The sequence below is a fragment of the Calidris pugnax genome, unplaced genomic scaffold (assembly GCF_001431845.1).
Source record: "Calidris pugnax isolate Ruff unplaced genomic scaffold, ASM143184v1 scaffold4, whole genome shotgun sequence".
Classification (NCBI taxonomy): domain Eukaryota; kingdom Metazoa; phylum Chordata; class Aves; order Charadriiformes; family Scolopacidae; genus Calidris; species Calidris pugnax.
Window position 1 is genome coordinate 1,520,630 of NW_015090781.1, and position 12,772 is coordinate 1,533,401.

Below are 12,772 nucleotides of genomic sequence, written 5' to 3' on the forward strand. Positions count from 1 at the left end.
TTCATTTTCAGAAGGGTGGTGTGGAGGTGCCTCCTGCCCTGCACTGAGTACAGCCTGGGTGTCCAGGCACTGAGTCCTTTGAGAAGCTCTATGTCCCAGACCTCTGCCCACTGTTGAAACCAGTGCTCTAATGAATGTGGAGTCCACCTTCATTTTAAGGTCTTGGGCAAGTTCCTTGGGTCCTCCATCAACCGGAGAAGCCAGGACCTTGCAAGTCTTGCCTCTGCTTCCTGGATGTCCACAGCGGCAGCTTTCTGGGAACCCCATGAAGCCGGCTGCCCCCACTTTCTGTGCCCTGCACAAATTCTCCTAGACCTCAGCAGCTGAGGAGAGACCGAGGATTTGTCTGAATGTGGCTTGGCTTCCTCGTGCTAATCCCTCTCACAGCGGTGTGTTTGCTGTGACCTGTGGTCCCTGAGGAGGAGGTGGGGGTGTCGCCCAGGACCTGCTGCCACATCCCCTTGCTCTCTCCAAGGTGCTGGGCTGGGCCCTGACCAGGGGAGGGAGGGCAGGGACCAAGGGTTTCCTCCACATGGGTCCACACTGGCCCTAGTCAGGGTTTTAGGAGCCCTCCATGCCTTTTAAGAAACAAAGTTGTTTTGACTCAACCTGGACTCCCTCATAGTGGTTGGAAGAGAACTGGAGACCATTTCTTTTCAAACCTCTCTGCTTCTTGGTCTTCTCCACCACCAGGGCCTCCTTGGTGTGTTTTGCTCCATTTTACCTTGGGGATGGAGGGTGTACAGCTGTTGCATTCAGTTCTGCAGGAAAGGAAGTCCATCACCCAGGAAGGTGAATAACTGTGCATGAGCTCCAGGTGACACCAGCAGCTGTAGTGATAGCCTTTCTGGTGCAGGAGAGCGATAAGGTTGTGTTTCTCAGTCTTCAGTTCTCCAAATATCTCCCACAGTAGAGGTTCAGGCTTGTATTATCATGCCACTTCATTGGTTGGGAAGGATTTGGGTAGGCTCAAGTCTTACTCAGTGTCACCTAAGAGGTTGTGCACCAGAAGCACATGGTGTGTGTATGGCTGGGTGGCTAATTATCTGCAGAGGAATATTATTCCTTCATCTTGCTCCATCTTATCTCTCTGCATTGAAGCCCCTGTGCAGGACATGGAAATAACTGAGCCATATTTTCATGCTAGCTGATTGCTGCCCTGTCTCCACTCCCAAGCATGATAGCTGTGGGTGGAGGAGAGACCTCATGTCCCTAACTATGAGGGCTTTGGTGACAATACTGTTCTGAGCAGTCTTTTTTAGGCAGGCTTTAGAGAAGCTGTGTTCATCTCAAACAATCCAGTAAAGAGTCAGACAGAGCGCAGCCCAGGCAAGGCGAGCACAGTGACTCCAGGATGAGGCCGAGAGACAGGAAGATAATGTGGCTTCCAGTCCTCCACCCCACCGTTGGTGGGGGTTCCCTGCTAGCCCAAGACACAGCAGGGCTTTGAATTTAGGTTTGCTGCATCTGAGATTTGACACCTTGCAAGAGAGGAGAATGACTATTGCAAATAACTTTGGTGTTCCTTGGTGTGCATAACACTAATGGAACTGGTCTCTTCTGACAATAAGCTCCTTCAAAAACTTCCAGCTAGATGGGAATTAAAGCAAGCAAAGCACAACCTCGTGATGCAAAGGGTGATCTCATGCAATGTGGTGGAAGAACTCCAATTTCCATCCTTCCTTATCAGTGCTAGCTGCCTAAGGTTTTGTAAGAATTAACACAGCACATGGTGCCTGTGGATCTGAGTATGTTACAGAGTTTTTATAAACTCAGAAAGGGACCTTGCAAGGACTAGTTTGCACCACTCCCCTCCTGTTTAGAGACTGGACACATCTTACTTGATTCTTGTTCTGTCCTGCTACCTCTATTTTTCCCTTTCCCCAGCAGGTGAGTAGTTCTAGGAGGAGGAATATCATACTCTTATTTCACAATATGACTTCTAAAATGCTCATGTGAAGAGAAAACAATTGTTAAATAACCCTCCTGACTCCCAAATTGAATGTCAGGAGTTAGAAGGGCACAGAAACCTGTTCAAAGAGTCGTAAGCCATGCTGACCTAACTCCAGCTGTGATAGCTGCACTGAGGATAAACAAGGTGAGAACAAGCCACCTTCATCAACTCTTGGACAAGGCAAGGGCAAATGGAAGCCGTGGGGTCACCAGAATGGGATTTAGCCTTTTCTCAGTATTTAGTGTCAAACACACCAGTGACAGGATCGTAATATAAATGTTGGGAGACTTTTGCACTTTCCTTCAAGGGAGGGGTCATTATTGAAAGAGATAACTACCAGGCAGGTGAAGGACAGAAGGGGCAGCAGGTTGTGTTAGTGCATTAAAGTCAATGAGTTGAGCTTTCTGGGGGAGAAAAGGAGACTTGAGCAGAGGAGGTTCATCAGACAGGTGGATCCCAGGGGTTTGGACCCCTTTTTGGGTTGCTTGTGCTGTGTGATGGTTGTGTGGTTGTCGTGTTGGCTGGTTCTGATCCAAGCATCTGGTGAAAACGAAAGCTGAGGTTTGGCCATCTCCCTTTTTTCTTTCCCTTTTGCTGTAGACATTGTTCGCAGCGACATTGCCCTGGATAAGCAGAAAGGCTGTAAGATCGCCCAGCATCCTGACATAATGTTGGAGCTACAGAGGGAAAAGGCAGCTCAGATGCACTTGGTTTTGTTAAAGGAGCAGTTTTCAAACACATACAGCAACCTCACATTAACAGGTAAGGCTGCAAGACCAGCTGGGGCTAGTTCTTACTGACTCACAGGTGTGTTAAAACCCTCGGGTGCTTCACCTCTGTATGAATCAGCATCTCTCTGGCTGCCTCTGTTTCCTACCAAGATTACTGGGTGCTGGGAGGGAAAGGAGACCTGCAGGAACTCGTGGTGGACTCATAAGGCCTCTGCAGTTGGCACCTACGCAGACACTCCAGATTTGGTGCCCCTGGACAGAATGTTTCCTACAGTCTGACCTAAGCAGAATACCACGGCACGTGAAGTGCTGGAGAAATCTCTCTGCTAACCGTTCACGTCGATGGGGCTGCAGCAATTACTAAATTTGGAGTCCTTTAAGCTGTAGCTGAGTTTTTTTTCTTTCCAGAGCATGCACTTTGTGTGAACCCAGTAAATATTAAAGAGCAAATATAAAGGGATAATGGCCCAGACAGAGATGAGAGGATACTCTTTTTCTGGCAACTGTTTGTATTATCCAGGGAACAGAATCTCAAAGGATGGAGGAGACTGCCACATTTTGGATACACATTTAATGGTGCTTGTAAAGGACCGATGTCTTCAGGCATTGACTGGGCAGAAGGATGGGTTCCCAGCAGCCAGCAGTGTCCTTTCATAGCTGTTCTCCTTATCACTACAGCTGGATGAGCCACAGACGATGGGAAGGAGGAAGAGACTAATAAATCAAACAAGATCCCCTTCTCCTCTTGCCGGGTCCCTTTCCTGTGAAAGGCAGGGAGGCATCTGATTTTTATGGGAGAGAGGGCCCTTTGCTGTGGCTGGGGAGGAGATGGCAAGCTCCGTGGTGGCCCTCCCCTCCTGCTGGGCTGGGAGAGGCAAGCAGGGTCTGTGCACCCTCCCCTCCTCTGCTGCCAGCCCTAATTCAATGTCCAGCCCGTGCACAGCTCTGTGTCCTCTCCAGGGACAGCAGTGCAGTGAGCTCTGGGTCCCCTGGGGACTCAGCTCTGCTGGAGCTTTTGGGGATCCCCCAGGGGCGGGAGGGCAGTATCAGGTCTGGCAGAGGGCTCAGCCCTGGGGGGCCGTGGGCATCGGGACCAGGAGCATTGCTGAATCGCATCATTCCTGAAAGCCCAGCATTTAAATGGGATCCTCAGAGCCGTTTCTCATTCTCTGTAACGTAATCCACTTGGCTGTTTATTCCCAGTACAACTGCTGGAATCAACATTGTCAGCTTTTCCCCTGACAACTTGCTTACTTTCCACTAAACAAACTTCCCTTGAGAAGAGAAGCTGCTCTCCCCTGTCCTCCTTCCCTCGCTGCTTCAAAAGCTCTCCAGCATTGCTCACATATTTTACAGAACCTGCAGAGCAGAGGTGCTACCTGGTTATCAGCTCAGCTCTTAGCCTTTCCAAGTGTGTTTACAAGATAGTTCAGAAGGTTTTAGCTCTAACTCTCCAGGGGGGAGACAGCAATTTCACCAGAATATTACCCAAAGAACTATTTTAATGTCCTTTAACTCCCTTTGAATGTGAGCAGAGCAACTTCATAATTGTTATGAAGTTTAATCTTTTATTTCATAGGCGTAGACTGAGAACATGGACTCTAGACAGCTAAGCATAATATTTAACTGGAACTCTACTAACTTGTGTAAATATTTCCCTTCTCTGTGATGGATCTGGTGTTTGGGGTGGGCAGAGGGGGTTGTACATCTGTTGCAGAAGGGCATTCCTTACCTTCAAAATTCAATCAGCCAGAGTTTGCTTGAGGACTTCTTTTTGCTCTGCACAATGTTTCTGTACAGTGCTGGAGGGAGTCCCCGGATCAGCAGCAAGGTCCGTGGGGCGAGGTTCAGGAGCAAGGATCCAGACCTGTTTTGGGGAGGGATAGCGAGGGACTGAGTTTGCAGGGATGGAATATCCAGGGGATCCCTGACAATGGGATTTCTTTCCTCCCTGGAGTTCTGTAGCCAGGAGTTACTTGGCGTCATGCAGTGCGTTTACTCTGAGTGCTCAGTCTCCAGCCCAGACTGGAGGAACATTCAACCCCACACCTCTGAGGGGTCCTACTACTGCTAATTCCTGCAGCACTTTAGTTATATCAAGGAAATGTAAATGGAATGTCTTGCCCAAAGTCATGTGGAAATAAAGGTGCTTTACGATGGGATAGCTAGTCTAGGAGAGCTTGGAAGTGGGAATACCACTGTGAGGCTTCCTTATTCTGGTGCTACTACTGCTACCACTATAGTGATGTGGATAAAAAGTCCTCTTCTCTTCCTCCTCCTCCCAGATGACACAGTCACACAAGCAGCTCGAAAGACTATCGATCAGGCCTCCCACACTGCCTGCAAGTGTGGGCAAGTGATACTGCCATCAAACTTCCATGCAGTGTCCTGATGGCCTGAAGAATGAAAGCCCTTGGAGTGCAAGGAGTGTGATTCTGCAGTCCCTGGGGCATCCATGTAAATCAGGAGCTTTTTCAAATCTATTCACCAGTTGCATATGGGTCCCAGTGTGCTCCTTATCTCAGCGATCTGGCAGGGTTGTGGTTTTGCACTGGGATTTAAGCTGCTCCCAGCAGCAGGTACCTCCAAGGTAAGAGGGCGTCTTAAAATGAAATGTGTTTTCTTGTGCTAAGACACAACTGAGACTGAGTGAAACCAGGCCGTCTCTCTGGCTCTCGTTCCTCCAGGAACACATGTTAGACTGGCTTAGGCCACTTCGGTTTCTGTAGAGCTTTCCTCGGCTCCTGTCTGCAGGCTTTCTCTTGCATTTGCTTTCTGTGCCTGCTCTTTCTAGGCTGCCCCAGCTTGCCTCTCTGAGATGAGTGATAGTCTTTGATCTGTGACAGTGCTATTTAAAAGCTGTAAAACATTTTGAGGCTTATTAATCTTTGCTGCTTCCTCCTTGGTGCTCAGAGATGGGTATCTCCTTTCACAGATCAGCATCTCTGACGCTCTGGGGTGAGCCCGTGGTAGAGCAGGGGGTGAGGGCACAGCATCGCCTGCTCCCCTCTGGGAACTGGTTTGCTCAGCTCAGCCCACAGTGGGATAGAGGAGGAGGAATCTTTCTATTAGAAACACTTCTTTTCTTCTTCCCAGTCAAGTTAGGTGGAGCAAGTGGTGATTCTTTTATGGCTCGTATCAGCAGGAGTAGAAGTTACAATGGTCACAGCAGGCTCCTCTCCTCAGCATCCCCTGGGAGGAATGTCCAGGTGACAGAAAGGTGATGCTGGAGCCTGGAGCTAAGGGTGAATACGCAGCGTTGGGCTGGCAGCAGGTGAGGTGTGAAGAGCTGCCCGGGGTGGTGGAGACCCAACATACATGCAGGTTGTATGGAATGAGGTTGTGGAGAGCGGGACAGCAGCGGGCAGAGCTCTGCTGGACTAAATCTGAAACCCTCCCTCTGTGGTGCCAGTTTGGGCTGAGTTCATGTACTGCCTTGTACTGTACGAGAGTGGGTATCCACGGGCTTTGGCACTGTTATTAGTAAAGCCTGTTAAGCCTGATAGAACAGGGAATTATTCACATCAATAGACACATGTGAAAAACAGTCCCCTCCTGTATTGAAGTATTAAGTGTAACTGAGCTTCCCAAGATACAAGGACAAACCCTAAGCTTGTTTTCAAGAGTTCTCATCCTGAGAAAACAAAATAGTGCCCCACTTCTCATTCTGAAAAGTGAAAAAAATATCTTTCTTCTTTCTTCTCTACCTTCTCCTTGAAGCTACAGTGCAGATTACTCCTCTGCATCAGGAGATGTGATGACACCTCCCCAGCCTGTCCCACCACACACCCTGCGCTCTCCTCACCAGCTCTTCAGTGCAGTTGTGGTGTGGTGGGAGCCCTCCACCCTGTCACATCATGCCACACAGCCTCTGAAACAGCGGTTATGGGAGGAGACCCTCCCCACAGAGTACTTAATGCTCCCAGTTGCTCCTCTGAGGTCCCACCCTGCTGAGGGTGTTTAGCATGAAGTTTCTTCCAGGTACACTGAGAGACAACAGGGGGATTAAAATCAAGTGGGAGCTGCTGGGAACAGCTGCTGAAGAGGGCATTTCCCTGGCTGCATCCAACATGGCAATGGGGTGTTTTACATTGGCATTCCATTGCCTCTGTTAGGGTCATCTAATAACATAAACTCTGCCATAACAGCAGTTGTGAGCTCTTTGTGAGGCTTTCCTCATAAAGGGCCACTTCTGGAGATTCTAGCAACAAGGCAGAGACCCTCTTCATCCCAGGTAAGCGGGATGGGTGCGTGAGGTGGTGGTGATGGATGGTACGTGTCAGCTTTTCCCAAGTGGGGGTGCACGATGGTGGCAGGAGTGGGGAGAAAAGCAGATCATGCAGGAGCAGAAACGTGTGTGGCCACTGCAGAGCAATTATGCACAGGGGTAGCACGGAGCGAGGGTAATGGCAGTGTGTCTGCGTGAAGAGCTTGCAAGGGAGAAGCTGCCCCCCAGAAATTTGCTTTTCTCCTCTCCTCTGAAGGCGTGGGGAGCTGCAGTCGTGCTTGTTCTTGGCAGGGAATCACACGGCTCAGGGTGAGCACCTGTGACATTTGTGTTTCCTGCACTTGTGAACCTCCCCCAGTGGTTTTGTGATTTCTGCTGAACGCTGGGGGGGTTGTGAGATGGTGGTCCTGGCGTAAGAGGTGTCTGCAGGGCCCAGAACACGTCCCGTGGTGTGCCGGGTCTGGAGGGGGCCATGGCTCAGGGGCTGCCCTTGTGAGGGGGTCTGTGTGCGGAGGGTTTTGGTTCTGGTGCCTGTGCTGCCTGGCAGAAAGGCTGTTCTGCTTGGTTTTGCCTGAATTTTCTCCAGAGAGAGATGGTTTTATCTCCCGTTACAGCTAATTCCATGGGGCTGGCGGGGCGACCACCGTCTGAGATGGGACCTGGGGGGGTTGTCACAGGGGTAAGCGCAGCTTCCTTCCCTTTTTTGGCACCTTATTTGGGATAAGCAGCCTAAAGGTCCTGTGGTCCCTACAGCAGTGATACCTCTCCTAGCTGTCTTACTGGGTGCTGCGCTGGGGTGGTCCACACTGGGCTTGCTCCCCAGCTTTCCTTCGAGGAGAATGCTCCCTGGGGCTTTGCAACAGGCCTACCAGTGGCTTTTGGATCAGGATGTCTGCCCTTCTGTCCATTACAGCCCGTTCCCTTATGCACATTATCCACAGCATTGTACAAAATAGATCTGAAAAGGACCTCAAGAGGGCATCTTCTAGCCTTTTCCATGACAAACCAGCTGTACCTGTACTCTGCTCGGGGAAAGGTGCATAAGGAAAGGCAATATCTTCTATGTGACCTGCTGATACAGTCACAAAAAACAGACAGACTTTGCAGGGCTCGAACCCTCTGTTGGGGCTGAAGAAGAAAAAGCAGCATTCAAAGCTAAATATGCAGTGAAAATAATTTCCCTGAGTTTGTCTCCTTGATAACTGTAAGCTGGGTACTGGTGGAGAAGTCAGATTAGCAAGGGGATGACAATAATGTCATCAGCTCCTATGGGAAAGAGAGAGGGAGAGAGAATTGCTGTTGAAACACTTTGGGGGGTGGGAGGGGGCGTTCCTGGGAGGAAGGGACCAGAAAAATAATAATATGTTGTTAAAACAATGACTGTACTGAACCCGTAGTTAATAACCAGCAGAGTTGGCGGGTCCATTTTGAGGATGGTTAGCAGGTGTCTTCTGAGACCTTGGGATCGGAACTGAGGGGATGGTGCCGGGAAAAATAAACTGGGAAAACCAATCTCTTGTAACTGAGTATTTTTGTGCCATAACCAGTCATTCGTATGAGCTCATTCTGAAGCCAAGTGGTTGTTTGTTCTTACTGCGCGGCTTTCTGAGGGCATTTGGTGCATAGCTGAAATATACTGTGTTCCTGGGTACGTCTGTGTAAAGCCAGGGGGTTGTTGGTGCCCAGTGTTGCCCAGGTTGGGGGGACATCACTGTTAACTGATTCAAATTATGCGGCTTTATCCTTAAACCCCCTGTGGTGAGAGAGGTGTAATCGGCTCCAGGGTGTAATTATCTATATCATTTTGGAGTTGGTGTTCTTAAAATCTTTTGCTTCAGTTTAAGCCCATTACAACATGTCCTCTCCCCGTGGACGTGGAGAGCAGCTTACAGCACTCCTTTCCTCTTTGCAGAAATCTTTTACATATTTGAGGTTTGTTATCACGTTTCCCCAAAGACTTTTGTTCTCTACACTGAGCAACCGCCTTTCTTTTTCTTTCCTCACGGCCATGTTATTTTCAAGTTGAATGACACATGCACGGCTGATTCTGCCTCTTGAGGTCCCTTTCAGGCCTCTTTAAATTTTTTTTGCGTGGTTCTGTGTTTTGTTGGAGTCCCTTGGGCTCTCTCCACTTGGTCTGGGCTGTTTTTTGAAGTGTGTTGCCTTGAAATGAGCCCAGAAAGGCAGCCGAGGCCTTTCTTGACTGAGCGGAGCAGCGGGGTTATTACATGGATCTCGCGTGTGACACTGCAGTCTGTACACCCCTCCTAATCATGGAGTTTTTAATTATTATTATTTTGGAGTACAGTACTGCTTGTTCGTGCCTGCATTTCTGTGTACCATTTCCCAACCAGCTGCACGTTCCCCGTACGGAATTTCGTCTAGACTCTATTGCCCTAATTTGCTAATTAAAATGTTCTACAAAACTGGAGGTAACGCCTTGCAAAAGTAAAGGTGTAGAACATCTGTTGCCTCTGTCTTGTGTAGAGAGCCTTTTGCTCTGTCAAAGAGAAGCAGGTTGATGTCACGTGGCAGGGCTATTGCTTCCACCCCTTCCTTGCAGATGGATTGTTTGGCGATTTTATTTTTTTCTCAATTTTTTTCCAAGAATTGAAGTTACGTTGATTGGCCCGCAACTGCCTTAAGTTTTCAACTTGTTGAATATAGCCACTATATTTGCCCTTTTCTGGTCTTTTGAGACCTCATTTGTCTTCCAGAAATTCCCAGAGATAGGCTGAGGTCCATCAGCAACTCTCTGACAACATCAGGCTTCAGTAATTTCAATATTATCTCAATACTATCTCAATAATCTCAATATTATGTGATACTATGCCTTACGCTTCTACTCCGCTGCTTTTAATTGCATTAACTTTGTGGCCCGAGCTGTCCTTTCTCATGAAGTCTGACCCAACAAAAGCATTAAATGTTTCAGCTTTAACTCTGCGAGCTGTTGGCTGTTGTGAAATCGTGTCCCAATTTATACCTCTGCGCTGCCTGAGACAGCTGCGAGCCAAACCCCTGGGATCCCCTGCCTCCTCTTAACCTAATTAGTAGTTTTACAACTTGTGTGCTGACAGCATGTGTGTGTGTGTGAGAGGGGTCATGAAGGTGAATCTCTTTTTCAGGTGACGCTCTGGTCCGTTAAGCAACACTTTGGCTTTCTCATTATCTGATTTGGTTATTGCTTTTGTAACTGTGGGGAACGGGGCTTCTTAAGATGTGTTTGGTATTTATTGAATTCAATTTACTGTCAAATTTAACTAGCCTCACAAGAGAAGGTATTTTATAAATTGTGTATCTTAAAATTAGCAATTATATGTACGTTATAATACGTAATGTCATTACCAGAACCAGCCGGTTTTGGGTGCTGTGTAGAGAATAAAGAAAACACATAAACCTAACCGAAACCAGATTGCGGTGGGAGGGGGAAGGGCTGACACACACCAACACCTTTGGAAGAGCTTGTGGTGTGTTCAGTGGCATAAACCAATCTATTAACCTTTCCTCCCTGCTCAGGAGGTGATGAACCCTTTGGTCTGTCTCTTCCCACTGATGTAGTTATCAAATGTCCCCTCGTTACCGCTGCGAGTGGTTTCTGCTCCACACTCAGCTCTCCAGCTCTGTCCCTCTCTGCTGGTGCCGTCGCTTTGTGCTCCTTCTCGTCTGTCTGATGGAGTTTCCATTTCTCCTTCCCCTGCTGCAAGCCGGGGAGCAGTCTGTGATTTACCCCGTCCTACCCCCACACCAAGATGACTTGTGTTTGTTCTCTTATCGTGCTGAGTGTTTACAAAACACCCACTTTCCTGAACTCCCTTTTCATTCTGTATGAAATCTCCCCTGCCAGCCCTCTGAGTTTACTAAAGTCTTTCCACTGCACTGCTTTTACCCTGCTGCTGTTTTCCCTTCTATTCCTAACGAGCACAAACACTTCTAGCTCCCTTGCCCATGGTTCTTTCCACCTTTGTGCATTTTTCCCAGTTTTCCTCCGCTACTGGGAGTCAAACCTCGAGGAGCCTCCTTCCTCGTTTTGTTCCTGTCTCTTCTTTCACAATTATTTTTTTTTTTCTTGGTGCATTCCAGGAACTTGATGCAAGGCTGTGTCTGATGTCTTCCTTTCCCAGCAAATGTGTGGGCAGTTAAAGGTCCCTAATTACCAGCGAGTTCTGTGTTTCAGATGCTCCCAATAAGCCTGTGCTTCTGATCTCCCTGATTTTGTAGCCTAAAGCAGACCCCCAGTATGCCAGTGTCTGGGCTCCTTCCACTCTTATGTTACGCAGAAGTCTTTATACCTGCCCTTTGTACTACTGAATTTCACCCCCTGCCTTTGTGCTTGGCCCCAAGATCATCCAGACCACCTTGGGTGATGTTCCTCTGCCGTGCTGACACCTTCCCCCTGTGCCAGCATCGTGCTTGACTCTGACTCACAGATCCTGGAGCTCCTTCTGCCCCTCGCCATGGGGTTAGAAACCCCCTCTCCCCCTGCTCCAAGGTGACGCCTGTGAGCAGCACTCAATTCTTACGGATTTTTACTCTTTCATGAGCTGAACAGGTTTAGCTCCTTCAGCTTGACTCCTCCAAAGTCCTGCCATAACTGCTGCCGTGCAGGACAGACTTTTCCACCCTGGAGACAGGAGCTCCGTGTTGTTTTCCTGTCCGTGTGTTATCTTGTGCTTGGCTGCGTTAGAGCTCTCTGGGTTGGATGGGGGCCATCCAGCCATACAAATCCGATCACAGGCTAAAGGGGGGCTGTTGTGTTCGTTATTTACTAACTTAGGGTTGTGCTATCTGCAGCCTGCCTCTACGGACCTTGCATTTATTTTTATCTAAATGATTGGTAAAAAACCTTCATCCTGTGGGATGGGGAGCAGGCAGTGGATACGTTTTTTTGTCTCATTTTTTGTCTTACTTCTGTCTGTCCAGTTACACCACATTATTTTTATTAACGCAAGCCCTTCAATCAAGCTGTAGCACCAGTTAGGGTGATTCTGTACAACATATGTTGGCTGGTAATTAGTTGAGACATGAATATTATGAATGATCAGTAGATTCTCATATTGGCTTCTAATTGCTTTGTCTGGGCCTGCTGTCAGACGGACGGGCTGTCACCCCCCGGGTCAGCCAGTCCTGCCTAAGCACCGGCACAGGGTTAGGGCTCTCCTACCCTTCTAGAATTACTTGGCATTCCAAGATTTATTAAAAATTAGCATCAGCAGGTCAGAGAGCTCCTTAGCGCGGTCGGAGGTGCAAATAATCCAGGGTGGGTGATTTAACAGTGTTTATCCAAAGCAGATGTTATCTAATACATCTCTTGGTCATTAGTAAACTGTGAAGTGCATCGTTGTCTTATGATGAGCTCATCATCATATCTTTTCCCCCCATATAGAGCGCATGTATTTATATTTTTGTAATTACGTTGGTAATTTTACTGCGTGCACAAAATAATGGATCCGTGTCTCTGTTCACATTTCCCATCTTTCCTCTCTATTTAAATTCCCACTAACTTGGCAAGGCACGAATTTTTCCACTGTGCTTTTTAAATACTTTATTAATTTTCTACGCTTTGTAATTTGCAATTAGTTGCCATTTCTCTAGCTTTACAATCACGGTTTATATTGTTTTCTGTTATTGCTGGCTATACCACTGCATAAGGATGGGTTTCCAACCAAAATCCCTTTCCATCGTGGTGGTGGAATATGCTGATTTTGGCCATCTAAACCCCCTAAAAACGAACTAAAAGAAAAACCTTTAAATGTTCTGGATTCTTTTCTGCAGTATTTTCTTCCCAATAATTGAATTGGATAATTTTTCTCAGCCTGGAGAAATTGTAGCACCTTGTATATGTACTTCTGACTGGGGTTA

At 48.0% G+C, this 12,772-nt stretch overlaps 1 protein-coding gene across 1 annotated transcript in view; it reads left to right on the top strand.

Annotated features, from left to right (window-relative positions):
• Positions 1-12,772, top strand: part of HPSE2 (heparanase 2 (inactive)) — a 131,409-nt gene that overhangs the window by 16,449 nt on the left and 102,188 nt on the right. The window contains exon 3 of the mRNA XM_014957401.1: positions 2,555-2,716. Coding sequence (XP_014812887.1) covers positions 2,555-2,716 — 162 coding nt within the window. The remainder of the gene's footprint in view (positions 1-2,554; positions 2,717-12,772) is intronic.